The following is a 22,398-nucleotide window of genomic DNA, read 5'->3' on the forward strand; positions in this document are numbered from 1 at the left end:
AAAAAAACCTTAAAGGGGAAGCAGAGATGATAACAAATGACACTATCGTTCATTTTCGTTGAAGATATTCAAACGTAGTGCTATTATAACAGATAAATGACATAAAGAAATAAAAATAATTGTTTTTAAACACTTTCACTGTCATGCCTAGATAGCACATGATCTTTAAAGCATCAATTTAATTAACATCTGCTAAACATCTTACAAAGATCAGATTTACAAACATTCAAAATAATAAATGTCTCAAAGACATCTGCTGAATGTTTTATTGACATCTTAAAGGAATCGTCTTATATAAGTATTGCAGATGATCAAACAACCTAAAAACGATGTCTTTCAGATGTAAACACACACATCAAATAGATGTCTGGGTGATGTACTGGTGCTTTTTTTAATCTTTTCATCTGGAAAGCATCACAATCTAATAAACATCTGCTAAACACCTTACAAAGATCAGATTTACAAACATTCTAAATAATAAATGTCTCAAAGACATCTGCTGAATGATATCTGAGAGAAACGTCTTGTAGACATATTGCAGATGAGCAAACAGCCTAAAAATATGTCTTCCAGATGTAAACACACATATCAAATAGACGTCTGGGTGATGTACGTGTGCTATCAGGTTACAAACAACAGGCTTGTACTTCATATTTTTCCACTTGTGCTCATCATCGGACTTGAGAGACCATAGAAGACATGACAACGTTTCTTGTACGGGAACATAGTAAGCAATGATGCTCCCTGGTTTTGACGGTGCATTGTGGGATTTTTTAGGAAGCAAACATTTCAGTACGCTGGAACGATTTTGCGATTGAGACAGCCCTAAAAATGACCGACTCACTGATCAGTGCCCTGACTATTGAACAAGGGAGCAGACTGAGATGCACCTAATGAATAAGATGAGGTTGCTTTATCGCTGGAAGTCGCTGCATGCGTGTACAGGGCTTTACTCACAAAATAAAAATATTTTTTTGCCCTAGTAATTAAGTTCTTTACACAAAGTTCACAGACATTGAAGACAATTGATTTTTCTGGTCATCAGTGTCGCCCTTGTCTCACGCCTGTAAGAAATGATGGAAAAAAAATTATTTTGTGGGAAACAAAAGCTGGAATTGACCATTTATCTGCTCCCTTTTCCCTGTACAGAGTCATTGTACAACAATTTTAATGTAAAATAAGAACCTATACTTTATTACAATGGTATCTGTGTTTAAAGACAAATTAAACCATGTTATTTTATTCAAAAGAAACCAAGAAAATCAAAAGAGTGTGTATTTTATATATGTGAAGTGGGTGCTAAATCTTGGGCCCCAGCCAGTTTTGTTAACTGATCTTAATGGAGCTACATGGTGTTTGTGTAACTGCACATGTTTTCTTGTCCATGTACTGTCACACACTCACCATCAACATTTGCAAAAATCCCTCAGCCACAGGAACCTTATAAAAAGTATATGGTAAGGCATTATTCACCATACATCACCAAGGGACTAACAGTGCTGGTTGTTAGGTTGTCATGCACTGTTGAGTCATATGCACAGACTAATCAAGTTATTTTCGGTAAACTTCACAGGTCACGTTGTAATTAACATTTAATTAACAGAATAGTGCAGAGTTAGCTGCTATAAATGGCAATGTATTAACATTTCTTAATGGTTCTTTAAACTTCATCCTTTGCCATAAGTAAACAACACAATAGGAACATTGCTGCAATGGTTTTTCCGAAATCAATAGACTGTTTTGTACACTGCATTAAACAAAGACATTTTCTTTCATACCTCATGGTTCATTTTCACAATAACAATGAACATTATACAGTACTAATAACTTTGTGTTATGTCTTTGCTGTTGTGTAAAATTTTAAGCAGACAAATGAAACATTACATAAATTATCTCAACCAATATCAGATTTCTTGTCATATTTTTCCTTATATCTACTAGTCGCCACTTTTTTCTAATACTTTAGGACAACGTAATGACAGACCTCTAAGAATGACTGTCTCCAACCTAAAGCATCACGTCTGGAGGAAGAGCTAGAGGGGTAGTCTTTGAGTGGCACCCAGCCAATCACAAAGCACCAGAGGCATCAAAGCCAATTACAGCATGGGTCACATGACCACACTTGGCCGCTTATGATTGGCATGGCTACAGACGATGGGCAGCTCACCCGTCAACTTCATGCAAAGTTCTTAGATGTGACCTTCACTGAATTAATTTGGAGATCATTGGTTATTGCACTGTTATAATACACACGCACACATATATATATATATATAGAGAGAGAGAGAGAGAGAGAGAGAGAGAGTGTGTATTTGTAGCATACACTATATATATATACACTATATATATTATTGTACATATTACCAGCAAGATACACAGCCATTGTTCATTATACACAAGTCTAAGCCTGTATTATAGACTAAAACAAGTGATTATGCATTTTTGTCATTTAAATGTCAAAGAATAACCTCCCCTTGTCTTTCATCATCAAAGCTTAACCTCCATTTCGAGCTTACCAAGTGATCATGCGGTGTAATAAGAAATACATACATGTATGGGTGACAACGCCTCGTGTGGTCGACGAGTCTGTCATTTTTCTGTGCACTGGCCCTTTAAATCGCCTTCCTCTCTGGAGCTCATTTATGAGTTTTGGGGGGCGGAGTCTGTATACGTGTGTCCAATCAAAGCACAGGATGCTTACACTGGAGTGGATGCTGATGCTGATGGTGACCCGCACAGTGATGAAGCGGAGACGTCGTTGAAAAGGTAACTGACTCTTGAGAGACACGAGCTTTCGTTCATTCAAATTAGGTAGAGTTTATATTGAAGGATCGACATTAGGTCGGATTCATCGATGTGGGCTAATTATTTTACATTTGTAGGCTGGATAAATGAGCTTAAATCCGCATTTCTAGCAATATGAATGAGGTGAACCGTCGCGATGCTGTCTCAAATGCATTTGCGGTACTGTTTCTATTAATTAATTTGATTAAATATATGCAGTCTTTTATAATTGACTTAGGTTTTCTTTGGAAGGTTGGTGTGTTTTTCAATGGATGTTTTTGTATGCGGTCTAATAGTGTTCAGTCACCGCTTTGGCGTGTCGATGATAATATTTCGATTTTATTATAAGAAATTACATTTGTCATCATGTATATGTCTATTAATGTTGATCACACTTCTTTTTCTCTCAATTTAAGGGCATTTGATCTTCAAATGTATATCACATTTTGCCATTTTCCTCAGTGGATTCTTTACATTGAGGAAAAACATGGGCATGTATGAACTGCCAGCCTCGGTGTGATTTTTTGAGGGGATGATTGACATCTATGTAATCCAATCAGGAAACAGATGTTGCCCGCTCGGCCAGTGGTTGAAGGGTGGGGGAGGGCTGTCACATGCGGTTTCTGTCTGCCATCTTCAAAAGATCAAGTAATATATAGGTGTTTGAATTATGTAGGAAGAAATGTGTGTCTGTAAACCCATTATCACACTACGGGATATTATAGGATTTTTTTTATTGTTGTAACAATATGTACTAAAGGCACCAAAAATGGTCAGATAGTAAACAGGCAATTGCTACAAAATTCTGAAATCTTTCATTTTATAGATTATGATATAATATTATTTAGGAGTGACACATAGTAAAATGGGAATATATTAGGGAATTTTTAAATTGTGGTTCCCAGGTCTGGAATAGTCATAGAAATGAAAACAATCTTTTAAAGTCATGTAAATGTAGTGAATATATTTTTCTAAATTTTTCTAGCTTTAAAACATAATAAACTTATTATGTATGAAGTACAAGTGATCCACTGAATTTTTTTTTTGTTTGTAGACTGATATTTATAGATAGAGATACACTATATACTTAGGATATTATATAGATATTTTAGAATGGCAAGGACATTGTTAAACATAATGTAAAATGTATCTTGTATCCCAAGTGGAAATTAGGCTATTATCTTGGAACTCTGGGTGCACACCATGTACATAACATACATTTCTTTGTTAGACCACATTTCATGCAACAGATGTGTCGCTTTGCCAGTTTCTTCTTTTAACATGTCATGTTATTGAAGTCTGGGTAAATTGGCCATTTTGTCTATAAACACACTGTGTTCAGCATCAGAGTGGGTGGCGAAGAGTTGGAGGCAGCGGCTCGTGATGTACAACCTGCCACTTTGATTAAGCCATTTATGCTGGAGAGCAGCTGATTTGATATATTACTGACCAAAAAGGTTTTTCCATCATTCAGTTTTCTCAGGGGACATTGAGGCTATATTAATTAGTGGTTATTTTTAAGGAAAACATTACCATTGTTCATTCTTCAGTTTAGGGATTTTGACAAACTCCTATTCCAAAGTATTAAAGGAATAGTTCACCTAAAAATTTATATTGTTGAGAAGTCTTTATTTCTGCTGTGGAACACAAAAGGAGATGTTAGGCAGAATGACTGATAGGTTTTCTTTTGTAAACGTGTCTTTTTCCTTCCACGTTTTGGCCTTCTGTCAACACCGAGACGGCATGTTTGACGCCTAAAACGTAGCTTTTTTAAAAACGCTCTCCCAAGTGGATACATTTGTAAACACCATCTACACGTTGTAGTGTGGACAGGGGAAACAGAGATATCTGAAAACGATGACGTATTGTCATGTGATGCAGTCATGTGATCCATTCAACCCAAATCAATCAAGATGGTGGCCCATGTTGAAGCGGCATTGTTGTGCCTGCTATTCACTTTGATAGCATTGTTAAAGATAAATGTTACTTTGTACAACCTTCACATTGCATTATTTCAAAGGCGACAAAAAGTTTACTCAGAATTGCTGTCCAGCAATGAAACACAAGGACAATTGTGTTTCAGACAGTACATGGAAAGGCGATTTTTTTTTGTGTGTGCTGTAAGGGGTTTTAAGAGTTTTCATACCGTTCAGTGTGGATGAGCAACTTTTGGAAAATGCTTGAAAATGGCAATGTGGACAGAGAGCGTTTAGAAAACGAAAGAAGCATTTTCAAATATATCAGGATTAATGTTTACGTGGCCACAGTCCACATCCACACTTATCCATTTTCATTTGAAAACTTGAAAAATTTGAAAAAACATTTAGTTTCATAATGTCATAGTTTTCCGAAGTATGTGGTAATTGAAAGCGTTTTCGAAATGCTCAGTTTTAGGGATACCCTGATACAATTTTTTTTAGAAACTCGCCGATTTCGAGCCCAATACCTGTTTTTTTTGTTCATTTTATTTCGAGACTCCATATTAACAGATAATTTCAGTTTTATAATCAAAATTGTGTTTAAGAAAATTAATGAATTAAACTTGAATCAAATGAAAATATAACAATTAATTTTCAACATAATATTGTATAATTTTTTCAAATGAAGTTTTTATATACAGAACCTCAGAGCACAATCCAAATACAGCATTGGAGTTATATTTTGTCAAATAAAGTGCTGCATAACAGATAACAGAGATATTGCTTAAATATAATACAATAACCGGGATGTATTATTATTAGTAGTAGTAGTAGTAGTAGTGGTAATACAGTGAATATTAGACAAATTTACAATAGTGATATACTTCTGTTATAATTTTATCTTTGAAATTGAGCTTTTATTTTGACAGAGCTTTTACTTTGAAGTGTTTCTGTGTGATGACGGTAGCTTTTCAGTCTGAAAAGCCGGGCGCTACTTGACTCAAAGTGATGATTAAACTGCAAAATGTCATTAACGTAATGACATTCTTTCATCAGATGGTATCGGTTTTTGATATCAGAGCATTTTTACAAGCACAAGAACGAGTACATGAGTGTGGTATTGGACCGATTCCGATACCAGTACTGGTATAGGGACATCCCTACTCTGTTTTCGAGGGCAGAAAATGCCATTCTTGAGTGGAAGAGAGGTGCAAATGTAATAAATGTATTATTGTGGACGTAGCCTTCATCACCATTCACTTTCATTGCATTTTTACGAAAAATTAAGGCTAGAGTATACTTTGTTTTTGTGCGTGCTGTTATGTTTTGCACATGGTCGAATGTTCAGCCTTTCAAAGCAAACTATTTTCACAACAAGTGCATATGGACGCGTTTGGTGCATGTACACAACAATGGCTTTAAGAGACTCTTTAGTACATTTAACGGCAGACGCATGTGCAGGTGACCCACACAAATGCGGACAATCCGTGTTGACAAAAAACTAGGCTGAATGCGGACTGTCCACTTATGTGCTGATGACCAAATTTGACAAGTGGCATGCAAAAACCGAAGCATTGTTTGCCCTTAAGTCATTCTACCTAAAATTTATTTTTGTGTTTGACAAACTATTTCATTAAACTTCAGTATATAACTTGTCCTGCACTGTTTGTGCTATGGTCATGAAATAGCTGTGCTATAAACCTTTCTATGAGACTTAAAATGTTCGCTTGGATGACAAACAAATCTCATAGACTTACATTGAAGGAGGAACCCAAGCCATATCTAGGGAAAATAATATCATAGATGCTTGAGATGGGCTCTTTTGACTTGGATCAGTAAGGAACCACCTAAAATCCACCCAGAACACCCCAGAAACCACCAAGCAATGTGTTGTGAACCATTTAGAATGCCATAGCATCATAACAGAGTTTTACATGGGCAAGCACCAAATTGTCTTTCCATTTGGATGCAATCCTCTCAATTTTTTTTCGTTTTTACAGTATGGTGGGCTAAATATGGCCTCTGCCCGGAAACTTTGTCCTTTCTCTGGCACGGAAGTGCACAGATGACCTGACCATCTGCAGACCGCCTTCTTTGAATGTCAGCATAAATGTACATTTCTCACACTCTCTCACACTCATGAATGCCCACACATCCTCACTGCTTGGTCATACGAGTGAAAACAGGTGCGCTTCTCTTCATCAGCTCAGTCACTGTTACCATGGCAACGCTCTCCACAGCATCAGCGTCATCTCCATGAGCAGCTAGTGGTCTACACCTCTGAGAAAACTGCGGGGCACTTTTCATTTTGACTCGTCTTTCAGAAGAATACAAATGAGTGTTATCTTGAACTACCTTCTCTTGTGGTAACTTCAAAAAGAAACTCGTAGGAAGTTACATTTCACAGAATTGTAAAGGAATAAAATTACTTGCCGTCTCATTATTATTTTCTTTCCAATAAGCAATGTGAGTGTCTTTGCATGTTTGGTGGCTCTAGGCGATTGTGAATTAAAGAAAAGAATTGTTCCAGAGAATAGTCTGTGGCAAACAAGGCAATTGGTTGCAGCCATTGGTTGAAGTGTGTGTTATCTCTTGTCTGTTTTTCTCTTCTTTCTTTTTTCTTTTATCATCTTCTCTCATCTTTTATTCTTATCTCGTCTCTTCTCTTGTATAATATTATCTCATCTTGTCTCGTATGGTCTATTCTGGTATCATCTTATCTCATCTCATCTCATCTTTTTTCTCTTGTCTTTTAATTTCACTTCTCACCATTCTTTTCTTATGTTCTGTTCTCTTCCCTTTCCCTTCTTGTATTTTCTCTTCTCATTTATTTTTCTCTGTCTTTTTTCTCATCTTGTCTCTTGTCTTTTCCTCTCAGGATGCAGTAAATGCCCTTGTCAGTGGACAAGGAAGCAGTTTCTTGCAGTGCATCACAACCCTCCAACGGACAGTGTGTTCTCCATAGCTCCAAACCTCGTAAGATGTACGGCAGTGCGCGCGCTGTCAGCCACATCGAGGGCAGCCCTGCGCGCTCCCCAAGGCTGCCCCGTTCCCCTCGGTTGGGACACCGTCGGGCCAACAGTGGCAATTCGGGTGGCAAGACCTTATCTATGGAGAACATCCAGTCCCTCAATGCTGCCTATGCCACATCTGGCCCCATGTACTTGAGCGACCATGAAGGTCTCGGATTCACAGCTACTTACCCTAAAGGTACCATGACGCTCGGTCGGGCCGCAAGTCGAGCGATGTATGGCAGTCGGGTCACTGCTATGGGCAGTACCCCCAACATCACATCTGTGGGGCTTCCGCATGCCGACCTGTTGGCGTATGGCGATCTGGGCTCGCTGTCTATGCTCCACCACCAAGGGACACCATCAGCCCTGCTGCGCCAGGCAGTCAGGGGTGGAGGGGGAGAATTCTTGGAGCTCCAAGCGCAGCTACGAGACATGCAGAGGGAAAATGAGCTCCTTCGGAGAGAACTGGATGTGAAGGACAGCAAGTTGGGATCCTCCACCAACAGCATCAAGAGCTTCTGGAGTCCAGAGCTCAAGAAGGAGCGAGTGATGAGGAAAGAGGAGGCAGCTCGAACCTCCATCCTGAAAGAACAGATGCGGGTGACCCACGAGGAGAATCAGGTTAGGATGGTTACCTTGCATTACAGTTTGCTAAATAAAAAAATGAGCCTGCCTGCACTCGTGAATATAAAGGCATTATCCATTCACAATAGAAAAGCATAGCCCTCCTAGGTTCTTTTAAGCATCAGTGGGTTGAATACAGGTAAAGTGGGACACTTTTTGTATTTTCCAGAATATAAGTCTGTTTTTTTCATCATCTGTAAGGTGCTGTGACTTATAGTCTGAAGTGACTTATATAAATTATTTATGTCAGCCAGGCAAACACATGCACACCAAAACAGATGAAAACATCAGTCATAGAGACTGGGATAGCATTTAATTCCATTACTAAAAATCACCAATAAATTAATTCGAAACTAGTATTGGATGCCATGTATGATGTCATTTGGATCATGTTCAACAATCAACATAAATTACAAATTATTAGTAAGTCCCACTTTACCTGAATTCACCCTACATAGATGGTTTTCTAAGGAACCACAGAACCTAAAACTGTTCTCTATTGGCATAAAAAAAAAAAAAAAGGAAAAAAAAAACCTTAACACATTGAAGGGCATTTTCACATAAGGTTCTTTTGGAGCACTTGTTCCTGAAACTGGTACCAAACCGCTCGACCTGAGACCACCTGGCCGAGGTAGTTTCGATCTGATTTCAAACTAGCTTTTGAGTGGTTTGCTTGTGGTGAGAATGCAATCTGACTCAATGAACCAATCAATATCCCTATGATATCCATAAGCATACTTGAGGATCTGTGGTGAAGAAATCTGTAGGTCAACACGTTACTGTAATACATAACCAAAATTAGTAAATAGGCTTTTTGCCAAATATATTTTATACTGTATAATCACATTAAAAAGGTGGTGTTTAATAATTCCTTTGGTAAATTTTGTATGATTGCTTCTTTCTGTACAGACACAGGTAGGACGGTTTGAGCAATGTTTTGATGAATAAAAACAAGAAAGAAAACTAGTTAGGTGGCAAGAAATAAAACTAACATATCAGTTTTAATTTGAACCATTTTACATAACCTCACTCTATTTGCCATGTGTATGCCTTTGTGTGTGCAAAACAGAGAGAGAGAACGTGAGAGCTCTTTGACCATGAAAACAGGCACTTATCAATGTAGAAATAAAGCAATATCCATTCAAGTGATGGATTATTTTTATTTGTAGCTGAACCTCTGATGGGAATGCACATTCTTTACCATGTGGCAGTGTGACATAACCACACAACAAATAGAAGAAATGTATAGATGTCAGATACATTGGATTTGTAGTAATTTAATATTTTTTATACAGCTTTAGGTGTTCTAAAACTTAGTGAGATGCTGCATTTGAAGGCATCATATGCACACTACCATTGTGAAGGCTGTTCCAAAAGGTAGGCTGCGGCATCTAAGATGCTTAATTTTTGCCAAAAAGGAAGCAAAAACAATTTAACAATATAGTGCTTTATTTTCCAAACAAAGCCTTTCACAGTATAAAGACCGAAATTTACTAATATATCACCAATTCAAGAAACATTAAACATTTCCCAAATTCTAAGTGGGAGTGTGACTAATTGATAGAACTAGTCACCCCATAGGTTGCATATCTATTGCAACGGGCATTAAATCTCTTAAACTCTCAGCCTTCACAATTTTAATCTGCCGGTAGACTGTGGCTTTCCTACAGCAATCTTGAAGCCGCATTCATGATTCTTTGAACCTCACATGAAGAGCACTTGAAAAACAAATATATCTCATTCTGCATTTTGCCGATAGTTAAGACTTGACGTGCTTCTGTGGTAATTAAAATGTGCCTTACATGCTTCTGAAAAATACTTTATTTCTATCACAAGTCCCAGCTGGGCTTGTTTTGTACATCAAATATCATTAAGAGGTCCTTTCTCCATCATTTTATCATGGAAGTGCTGTTGTGTGTGTGTGTGTGTGTGTGTGTGTGTGTGTGTGTGTGTGTGTGTGTGCAGAGATTATTTTATTTACTGAGATAACAACCTCCGCAGCTCTATCATAGCAGAGACTGTATCTGTCAAGTAGCGTGGCAGTACCGCCCATAGAATGGCTATGGGACCGACACGTTTTGCCATCTTATGCTAAGCTTGTAGGCTCACCTTGGTAGAAGGGTTCTGGTGTGTGTCTGTTTGTGGTGTGTGCATCATTGTAATGACTCCGGGTGGACACATTACAAAGGTTCTGTCCTTCCCATCATGTGTTTATGTTTTATTAATGGTAAATACATTAATCATGATTAAGAAAAATGAACGTGTTAAGCTTTTTTAATTAATTGCATGTGTTAATGCGTTAAATCTGACAGCTCTAATTTGTATGCTTATTAGATTATCACGATTTTAGCTTACCAACATGCTAACGTCAAACTCTGTTGGAATGAAATGTGAGTCAAGTCTCATGTGCGTTTCGTACGAGGAGCGCTATTGGTATGACACACCAAGTTGCTGCCTGTGTTTCAATCCATTACTTAAGATGTTTAGGGTTGCCTTCTCCCATATTAGCCAGGACATCCTGTATAGACCCGGTCGACCAACTGTACGATGAAACACGGGTCAAATTTACAGTATTCTAGCCCAAAAATGCTCAAGGAGGACCAACCCCCCAAGGTCTTACGGCGAAACATCCCGCATTACAGTGCTCAAAATGCTCAATGTTTGCAACCCTAATGAGGTTCCATTTCAGTTGCCTTATAAGGCAGCTGCATATGTGAGCAGCTGACAGCAAGGCAGCTAGCTAAGCTTTGGAAAAGAGTTACATTTTAAGGCTAGTAATTGAATAATTTCACTACTAGGTTAGATTCTGGCAGTAAAGGCTTTCCACACCCTACAGATTCGGTTGACGTTAGTTAAGGGCTATGACTAGTTTATGAGTTCCTGTGTTGACAAGGTTGCTCATCCTGCCTCTAGGTTTGGTTTCATCAGTGGCTATGTTCTTTTCTTCTTCTTCGTTCTGCCTCTCATTCAACCGTAGAGTCATGCTCTCTCTCACTCTTTTTTTCCACCCACTATCATGCTCTTCACGTCTCTCCACAGCTGATTTCCTCTTTTAGTCGTCTTCTGGGTGGCACTTCTGGAAAGAGGCATTTATAATCATTAATATTTCATCATTTAATCAGATGCGGTACCATTTCAATAGACAAACCAAAGCCACACATACTAAAATACGCTTTATTTGTGTATCTAAAATCTGATTGGATGAGCTACAGTAAATTCAAAGATATTATAGAATAACTGATACACGCACACTAAGAATTCTATATTAATGTGCAAAGCTGCTATATTTCATGGCAACCATAGACAGCCTAGAGTTAGGCTATGAACAATACTACTTGGTTGAACAATTGTTTCTAGTGATTACAAATGATAATACATTTGATTATTTATTGAACAATGGTTTCTTTAATCATTTAGCTGTTTCCAGTTAAAGGAATAGCTCATCCAAAAATGTATATACCTAATCATTCAAGACTGATCTCACAGTGAAATCAGTGACAGTAGGACAAAAGTTCCCCTTCTGTCACTCACTCAACGTTGTGTCGAATGTAGTGACACAAGGGATCTTTCTTGAGAGCCTTGCATACCTCTGAACTTGAGAAAAGGCCAATGAGAAATTGGCAGACAGAATTAGCATGTCCTTCCCCCGGACATATGGATATAAAGGGAAACAGGCATGCGTCTGTCAGTCAGTTTTTTTCTTTGGAGCTGAGCGGTTGTGCAGCAGCAAGCTGATTCTCACTACTGTTCCACTCACCTCTATAGCAGAGCATTGCTGTTTGATCTATGGCGTGTTACCAGCGGCTTTCTCCCTCTCTGCACACTGTGCAGTCCACGCCCCTGGGTGCTTCGACAGTGCTTCTGTTAAAAAAGTGCACACTTCTATAATAGATTATTTTCCCTCTAAAAGAGTTTATTTTCACAGACTCGCATCTTTTTAAAGATGCCATTCCGCCCCTGTGTAGTTCCTGGATGCCGTTGATTGCCGAATGGTGAATGGTTCATGTACTCACTGCAAGAATATGACCATGGCAACGTTGCGGTTGCGGCTTTCATTTCTCAAAGTCCCCACGAACCACCCACCCCCCGGCACGCTCACTTGCTTCCGTCCGGGCTCGAGGTGAGTGCGGCTCGCCTCATAGCCAGCCCGTGTTCTCCCTTGAGCCCCCTGAGTTGGATGATGACGTCGCCGCTGCATTGGAGAGTGTTCAGGTGACTGACGCAGAAGACTCGACTGGGCTGCCACCTTCGGATCAGCACGCCCATTCTGAGGCTGAAGAGTCTGAAGTTTGCAGCCAATCTTGGACTTGCAAGTTCTCAACCTGGCTTTAAACAAACTCCAGTTCAAAATGCTCACGCAGAAACAGATTTTAACCTGCATTCGGCATCAAGATTGGTTTGCGGTGGTAGACCTGAAGGACTCATACTTCCACTTTTTCCTCGACACCTACCCTTCCTGCTGTTCGCGTTCGACGGCCAGGTGTATCAGTCCTCCCCTTCGGCCTGTCCCTGTCCCTTCACAGTCTTCACGAAGGTCGAAGAGGCAGCCCTTGCCCTGCTAAAGGAAGTGGGCCCCTTGCAGGTTTGAGCACACTCAACAGAATGAGAGTGTGGCATCCTCATGGGCACTGGCCAAATGGCACCTCCCTAGCAGACATCTGCAGAGCAGCGGGCTGGGCAACACCCAATACCTTTGCGAGATTCTACAATCTCAGGATTGAGTCGGCCTCGTCCCGTGTTTTGTCAGGTTCAAGCCGGTAGAACTCTGTAATACGGAACAGCCGACCGGCGTGTTCCGCTTGCACCTAGCGCCCTGCACCAAAGTGATCCAGTACGCTCTCTCTCTCCCATGTTAGCCACTAAGCTCTCGCTTCCTGGATGTTCTTCATCCCTAGTCTTCTGGCCTGCGAATTCAGTGGAGGAATTTGCTGCCGGACCCACTACGAGCCGCAAGTGCTCTGTTTTTTAGCCCCACAGGTGTAGGGCTCCACAGGCCTAATTCCCTCTTCATGCAACTCTCTGTGATGTATTTTCCGCGGAATGGTCCCTTTGTCGGCGGACCCGCGTCTCCCTTGGGTAGTCCCTCTGCCCCCGGTCGCTGTGTTTGTAGAGCTCCTCCCTCATCAGGTAGGACCTACCACCGCGCCACTTCCACGTGTGGCTTGACAATCCATGTGACGTATTGGCCACATGTCACCTCCCCCCAGTCTGGGCAGGATGTGGTCTCCGCAGTGTCTTTTCCCCCTGAAAGAATAGGAACGGAAAATATTGCCTTCCCCGATGCATTTCATAGCGTTAACGCTTTATGCTCTATGATGAGAAACATAGAGAGAGAAAAGGCCGTGGCTGGACGTCTTGATCCCATGATAGTCATGTCGCTGTTCCCCCTTTAGGGTTGCTGGGATCCTAAGGTCTGTATATGACACCTTTTTCTGGGGTTGTTGGGGAGGGTTACGTGCGGCTGATACAGTTGCTTCTAGCAAGCAGTAGCTGGCTTGCACCTGTGTCAGCAGTTCACGTAACATGGTCTAGTGCATGGCATTTTTAAATGGGACCCCTTGTGGCACAACAATCGACACAATGTAGAGTGAGTGACAGAAGGGGAACGTCATGGTTACTGTTGTAACCTCCATTCTCTGATGGAGGGAAAGAGACGTCATGTCCCCCTTGGCACGTCACTAGACCTACCACTGTAAACGGCCGTACCTTATTCTCGGCTCCAGTGCAAAAACCTGACTGACAGACGCATGCCCACTTCCCTTTATACCCATACGTCCGGGGGCGGGACATACAAATTCTTTCTGCCAATTTCTCATTGGCCTTTTCTCAACTTCAGAGGTATGCGAGGCTCTCAAGAAAGACCCCTTGTGTCACTACATTCAACACAACATCTCGTTCCCTCCATCAGTGATCGGAGGTAACAACAGTAACCATGACGTTCTTCAGCTGAAATCGGTCTGTGCTTACTGAAATTTGAATTCACTGAAGCTGGAATTGTTGTTAAACATGCATGAGCTCCGGTTTCTGGGTGAAATGTCAACAGAGTTGCGCCAAAAGCGACTTGTTAAGCAAGTTATTTTTAGTTGTAAATAATTTAAAACAGTCAACAGGAATGCATATTTTATTAACACCTTAACCCAAACCCCAACCCTAAACTTAATCGTCAGCGGAGTAAAAATGTAATTTTAGAGAGAAAATGCAACATCTGAATTGTGCTCATCATTGATTAGGTGGAGGCAATTTCTTCCTGGTTTCTCTGAGGCTGCTCATAGTAACGGTTTTCAAATGTTTGTGGACTGGGGAATTTTGTTTTCTCACACTCTCACCCCTTCTTCTCTCTTGTCATCTCTTTCTCTCTGTCCATCCCTGTTCTCTCTTTCTCTTGGAGAGTAGAGTTGTGGCCTAGTTAAATCAGCACGCTGCACAAGGCCTGAAGACGCTGGCATGTTCAAGGACAAATGCTTGTCTCAGAGACTTTGTCTTTCTCCATCCGATTCCTTGTCTTCCCTGCTTTCCTTTCACTCTCTTCCCTATGCTTCTCTCTCTCTCTCTCTCTCTCTCTCTCTCTGTCTCCTGTGTCTGCTGTTCTCTCTATTTCTTTCTCTCTGTCAACGATCTCTCTTTTTGTCTTCTTCTCTGTCACATATTCCCACTCCGTGTTTCTCCCTCTTTCTCTCTCTCATCCTGTGTCCTTTCTGTCCATCTTGTTCTTCGTTACCCTACATCTTCCTCTCCATCCATCCTCTAAGACACCATATGGCATTTTCATACATATTATGGATGACATATGGATCATGTTTATGATAAAATCCATATATAAATAGCCTTGCTTTAGCATTCAGTTCTTACACCAATTCTGAGAGTTGCATTTTATTGACTCAAAATATTAAGTGTAATTTAGAGCTGTCACTATTATGAATTTTGGCATAATTGTGATTATGATGATTATTTGTCCGTTTCACGACTATTCATTGCCATACAACTTGTCATGCTTTTGTCATAGGTGTATTTGTTAACCTTAATAAGTCATTTATTCATATTTTACTTTTACATGAATTATTTTGAGGCTTTAAAAATGTTTGAATGACATTAAAATAAATATTTTAAATATCAAAATATTTCAAAATACTATACATATCGTGTCTCTTTTCTCTTTACCTATTGTTGGTCGACTTTAGTCTTGGTCCATTTTGAATGTACACTGTTGTTGTTGGATCTAAGCCAACCTGAATAGCTATTATATTATATTCATGTGTACAATAATACAAATATTTACAGTATTTTCAAAAATTTTCACTTACACACATTACTCTAAGCTCTCCAATTAAACCCACAAGCCCTTATTTCACAAAAAAAAAATAACCACAGCTAGATCAAGTAACCACGGTCATTATTTAATAATCGCGACAGGCCTAGCGTATCACTTTTAAAATTCTCAGATCCCAGCTTTTTGTCTCCCAATATGCAGAGTAAACTCTATTCATATCACTGCAATTTCTTGGTGAAATGATCTTTGCAGAATCTTTCATCAGGATCCTAATACTTCTTAAAGTCATCTTTTAGAATTCCTGAAGGCAAACAAAACCAGCTAAGACCAGTCTGTGAGTAAACGCACCTGCTTTGCGAAACTCTATCCATTCTGTTGTTCTAATCATTTATCAAGGTAAGTGCTGTTGATAATGATCTACACTGTGTAGTTAAGACCGGTCCACAAGTAAACATACCTACTCTGCTCTCATGCCGCTCTATCCATTGAGCCATGCTGATAATTGGTGCGTAAAGTGACATTTTGTTTAGCTTTTGGAGCAAGCAAAACAAGCTCCAAACAATATGGTTAGGATGACAAGGGAAGGCTCATTAATATTCATGAGGAAAGCACAGACTGATTGGTCAGTGAGATGTTCTGTTCACCTGCCATCCTACGTTTCATAAATTACCTCACGGGCCACAGGGCCATGAGTTTTACACCTGTTATTTTAACGTTTGCATTACATAATCAACTACATGTACATGCTTGTTCGAGTGTGATCAAGTTGCACTAATGCTCAACTGATTACGTTTTGCATTTGCGATGGACCAGGGTACGAGTCTTGAATGTACACAAGTCGACTCGTGAGCTGGAATTGTCTCAGAAACATACAAAATGTCGATGTTGCTTTAGCTGTTGCATTTTTCATCTCACATTTGCTTTTATGACAATATATTTTTGGTTTAGGTTTAAGGTTTAGGTTAGGAGGTCAGTTTTGTTGATTTAAAACTCAAATGAACATTAACCTTACTTGCCATTCAGTGGACATTTCACCTTGGACCTGCCAGGATATATGTTAGGAGGACCAATATTATTTAGCAAAACTAGGAATTTGAGAACAGGTTCGTTTTCGTGAATCTGTTTAAAAAGTGATTATTTTTGCAATAATACTACTGAATCCTCCAGCACCTGCCTGCAAGATGGGGAATTGCACTCCACAAATTGCTTTCACCACTATTTTTTTGGGGCCTGTAAAAATGAAAGATATTCTGTATTTATTTCCTGTACTGTAGAAATGTACACGGATAAAAATCAACCACCCTAACGAGGATCCAGCTGACTTAAAATTGGCTTCTGCCTGTGAATTATTTATATAACTATCACATTTTTTGTCTGAAACCCCACATAGGGATTCAGGTTGTGAGTCTAAATGAAATTTGTGAAAATGAAAACCAAAGAGTTTCATATTTAAACTTAATTGCGACACCAAAGAGTGTAGCAATAAAGGAAAAACAAATGCATAAATTAGCAGCCGTGTGGTGGCTTCATATCAGAAGGGAATGGATTTCTTATTAAAACAAATGAAATAATTATGAAAAATACATGGCACTATTGCCAGAGAACCTGTTTAAGTAAGCGCAAAAAAAAAAAAAAAAACTAAAGATTGGGAAGAAGTTCATTATCAACAGATGAGTTTGTGCACATAAGACAAATTAACACTGAAGTGGCTTATGAATGCAACGTGAATGCAGTTGCCAAATCAAGTGCATGAAATGGACCAAACATGCCTGAATAACAGGACAAAATCATACTATCTTGGTTTAACAAAATAAATTCTATATATAATAAAACAACGCTGCATAAGAGAACAGGAATTCAATGCAGGTATGATGAGATAATTAGTAAAGTGTCTGATTATTCTATACACTGATAAGTGTATTATTATTGTGTGTGTGTGTGTGTTTGTGTGTGTGTATGTGTGCAGCAGACTGAAAACAGGAGAGATGTTAGCTGAGCTGTATGTACAAGTCTAGTGATGTCATGTTCACTGTTGTCTTTTGTTTTTGTGCTGTTATTTTGAAGTTTAGTTTAGTTCCTGTTTCCTGTTTTGGTTTTTGTAGTCCTTTTGTAGGTTATTTTGTTCTGTCATGTTCACTGTTTTCTTTTGTTTTGTGCTGTTATTTTTAAGTTTAGTTTAGTTCCTGTTTGGTTGTTGTAGTCCTCTGTAGTTTCTTTTTATTATTGGTGTTCCCCTGATTGGTTCTCCTTCCTGATTGTTTCCTCCAGGAGTCCCTCATTCCCTTGTTTGTTCCTTCCTGTATTTAAACCTGGTTCTTTGTTCAGTCAGGGTCGATCGTTCTGTCACGACTGTGAAGTCAGGAGAAGGCAGACGGGAGGTGCGGATTCAAATGCAGCTTTATTGGGCAAGCATATAAACAAACAAACTCAGGAACAAATGAAAAGTCCATGATGGGAAAAAATAAACTAAATGAGGGAAAACATAAAGGGGCTAAACAGGCTGGGGAAACATCCATAAAAGACAGGGAAACCTCGAACGAACACAGAGAATATGACGAACATGCAACAAAACATCAACATTCAACAACGATCGACAATGACTGAACAAAGAACCAGGTTTAAATACAGGAAGGAACAAACAAGGGAATGAGGGACACCTGGAGGAAACAGGGAAGCAGAACCAATCAGGGGAACACCAATAATAAAAATAAACTACAGAGGACTACAACAACCAAACAGGAAACAGGAACTAAACTAAACTTCAAAATAACAGCACAAAACAAAAGACAACAGTGAACATGACAGAATAAAATAACCTACAAAAGGACTACAAAAACCAAAACAGGAACTAAACTAAACTTCAAAATAACAGCACAAAAACAAAAGACAACAGTGAACATGACAAGTGACAAATGCTCCAAGAAACTTGGAACATCCTATCTGCCAACAACCAATAAAAACTGTGTCCAGGAGAATTGGTGCTGTTTTAAAGGCAAAGGTGGTCACAAGCTTTTTATGTTTACTAGACTTTGTTTGACATTAAGTGATAAATGAAAACTATTTATGTCATTATTTTTTAAGACATCCTCATATATGTACAGTTGAAGTCAGAAGTTTACATACACCTTAGCCAAATACATTTAAACTCAGTTTTTCACAATTCCTGACATTTAATCATAGAAACATTCCCTGCCTTTGGTCAGTTAGGATCGCTACTTTATTTTAAGAATGGAAATGCCAGAATAATAATAGAGAGAATTATTTATTTAAGCTTTTATTTCTTTCATCACATTCCCAGTGAGTCAGAAGTTTACATACACTTTGTTAGTGTTTGGAATCATTGCCTTTAAATTGTTTAACATGGGTTAAACTTTTTGGATAGCGTTCCACAAGCTTCTCACAATAAGTTGCTGGAATTTTGGCCAGAACTGGTGTAACTGAGTCAGGTTTGTAGGCCTCCTTGCTCGCACGTGCTTTTTCAGTTCTGCCCACAATTTTTCAGATTGAGGTCAGGGCTTTGTGATGGCTACTCCAATACCTTGACTTTGTTGTCCTTAAGCCATTTTGCCACAACATTGTAAGTATGCTTAGGATCATTGTCCATTTGGAAGACCCATTTGTGACTGAGCTTTAAATTCCTGGCTGATGTTTTAAGATGTTTCTTCAATATGTGTAAATTCAATGGTACAGGTGATATCATACAGAAGAGAAGCAGAACTAACTTATTTATGCAGGCATTGATGAGCGGGTGAATTGAGTGCTGGTGTGGTGAATTAGAAATCAGGTGATGAGGAGCGGAGTGCTGAGGGAGGTGCAGAGCCCGAGGGAGACAATGACAAAGTTTTCACACATACCTGAGTTCAATGGAAAAACAGCATGTGCACAGCCAATGAATTCAGATATAGACCCTTTGCTTCTTTCCATGGTCTGAAATCCTCAGGGATAAAATATTCACTCCACACCCTCCAATATTTGAGAGAATGTAGGGGTGTACTGATATCCAGGTTCAGCGCGATAAGCCAGAGCTTCAATCGCTCATGATCATGTATAGGCAATCGATGAAAAGTTAATATTTTTCTTGTTGTGCATTTTCTTTGGGGTTTCTGAAGGTTGAAGCATCAAGGATACACTTGCTAAAGGACCATTTTGAACAATACACTTATACAAATAAGCAAATATTTGTCGTTAAAAAGTAGTGATGCACCGAAAATTCAGGATGCACTTGGCCGAAAACCGAGAATTATAATTTTTTCTTTATTTTATAATTGCATTAATATGATACTTTTTCATTCATTTTATGAATTCATTCATCTGAATTGAAAAACTACAAACCAATAAAAGTTTCACACTTTTATTGAAAGTAACGCACCAAAATTGGACAGAAAATATATTAAAACATTATTAAATATATTATTCTTTATTCAGTTCTTTAACATTCAAATTTAACAGATTTTTTTTTACCAATTATCCAAATAATGTAACGTTCTAGAAAACTATAATGATATGCAAACAGCAGTCAAGTAATGAACTTAGCAGCTCTAGTATGGCATCTTGCAAATACAAAAAGTTTAAATATGCCACACAGATTTAATGAAAACATCAAGAGGATATGAGCGTGAAGCAATCGTCTGTGTTCCGCATCTGCTTTCGGGTCCTTGGATAACATATAACGTGTGAGTAAGGGCAGCCGGTGGAATTTCTGGTGCCCCCCTAGGGAGTTTGTGAATTGGTGAATTGGTGCCTGTGGCAGGGCGGAGGGCGGGGCCGGGTCGTGATCCTACACACCCGGTCCCGTATTAGGCTAATCAAGCCTCCCGAGAGGGATAAAGGTCGACTGCAGAGGATCGTGCGGGAGAGAGTGATAGTTTACGTTCATGTCCTTCATGTGTGTGTTTGTCTTTTGTATACATTTTGACTGTGTAGTATGCGTATAGGGAGCGGCATTGAAGTATTTCCACACGACTGACATCGGCTTTTGCTTGGTAGCACCGTGATTATGGCTAGATCGATCGAGAGTGAAACCTAAGCAATAAGGGGCGGGGAGGCATATTTTTTCGGCTCATATTTTCGGTCTTTTTTCTCTTTCAACTAAAACAAAAAATTTAATTTTCGGCCGAACATTTTTGGTGGCCGAAATTTCGGTGCATCCCTATTAAAAAGTATATAAGTATTGTTTTGTTTCTAAAAATAATCAATCGTTTGGGTTCAGAAGAACTTAAATTGTCGACTGGAGTCGTGTGGATTATTTTGATGCACCCTAAATATGCATTTTGGACCATCAAAAAATTAACTTAATTTTTTTGAAGGAGGCCTGAAATGAAATCCTAAAAATCTTAAATTCTGTTTTGATGAAGAAAGAAACTCAGATACATCTTGGATTAAATTATCAGCAATTAAAAATTTTTGGGTGAACTATTCCTTTACGGTCAATATTAGGTCATAAATGGCAAAAAAAGAAGCAGCTTTCTCTAGAAACACATCAGTCAATCATTGTTTTGAGGAATGAAGGCTATACAATGCTTGAAACTGCCCAAAAATGGAAGATTTCATACATCCAGAGATGAGATAATACATTTTAGTAACATTTAGAAACAATGTGCTGGGAAATACAGTACGTCTTAATAAACAATGTGAAAAACAGCATAAAATTATCTGAGAAATAAGAGCTTTGGCTCTGTACTGCATAGAGATACGCATGGACTTCAATCATCATTGAAGGATTCACTTGAGGCCATTCACTCCTTAGGAGTATAACTGTCACCTATAGTACAATATACATCATTCATAGGAAATGCATTGCATAGCAATAGGTGTGAATTATCTAGGAATGCATTGAATTGTAGCTCTTCACTGCATACAGAAATGCTGGAGAAATGTGCTGGGAAATACAGTTCGTCTTAATGTGAAAATCAATGTGAAAAACAGCATAAAATGATCTGAGAAATAAGAGCTTTGGCTCAGTACTGCATGCAGATATGCAAGAGAAATGGACTTGCAATCATTACTGAAGGATACATTTGAGGCCATTCGCTCCTTAGGAGTATGACTGCCCCCTGCTGTACAATATACGCCAATAATGCTAAGAGCAAGCCAGATGCTTTGCAAGATATTTATGAATGAGTTGGGACGCGCCGCATGATCCGCCGACATTACGTGAGATTTCCGGCCAGAGAATATGGCCGTGAATGTGGGCGGAGAGAAGCCGGTTAATGGCATCTGCCCGTTTACCACATGTCTCCGCTTGTACGATAACTTGGGGACAAAGCTGAGCTTTATCACCAAGTTATCTACTAGCCAAATGTGTGTGCGAGTATGTTCCCCTTCTGTCGCTCTCTCCACGTTGTGTCAGAGAAGCGACACTAGGGGTCTCTCTTGAGCTGTGATATTCACCTCTAAACTATGAAAAAAGGCCAATGAGAGTTGGCAACCAGTATTTGCATGTCCCGCCCCTGGACATACGGGTATTTAAGCGGCACAAATATGGGAGTTTCAGAAAATTTCTTAGGAGCCGATGGTCATGTCTGCAACTGCTGCGTGTACACACCGAGTTCCTGCTATCCCTCTGCTGCATGCTGTTGGATTCTACGCCGCACAACAGCGGCTTTCTCCTGTTTGCATGGCTGTGCACTTCCTGCCCCTGAGCGCTTCGACAGTGCAGATAATAAAGATCTCTTACGAGTTCTTTTTTTCATAAAAGAGTGATTTTATTTAAAAGAGTAATTTTAAACACACCGAGGTTGCGTTTGTGAATGGTTCGTGTTCTCATTGCGAGAACATGACCATAATAACG

The 22,398-nt window shown here is 39.3% G+C and overlaps 1 protein-coding gene across 2 annotated transcripts in view; it reads left to right on the forward strand.

The window, feature by feature from the left end:
* Nucleotides 1-2,715: 2,715 nt before the first annotated feature.
* Nucleotides 2,716-22,398, forward strand: part of LOC127625712 (ERC protein 2-like) — a 101,858-nt gene continuing 82,175 nt past the window's right edge. For both annotated transcript variants that reach the window (XM_052101065.1, XM_052101066.1), the window contains exons 1-2: nucleotides 2,716-2,766; nucleotides 7,582-8,338. In XM_052101065.1, coding sequence (XP_051957025.1) covers nucleotides 7,592-8,338 — 747 coding nt within the window. In that variant the 5' untranslated portion in view covers nucleotides 2,716-2,766; nucleotides 7,582-7,591. The remainder of the gene's footprint in view (nucleotides 2,767-7,581; nucleotides 8,339-22,398) is intronic.

Source organism: Xyrauchen texanus, chromosome 32 (genome assembly GCF_025860055.1).
Source record: "Xyrauchen texanus isolate HMW12.3.18 chromosome 32, RBS_HiC_50CHRs, whole genome shotgun sequence".
Classification (NCBI taxonomy): Eukaryota; Metazoa; Chordata; class Actinopteri; order Cypriniformes; family Catostomidae; genus Xyrauchen; species Xyrauchen texanus.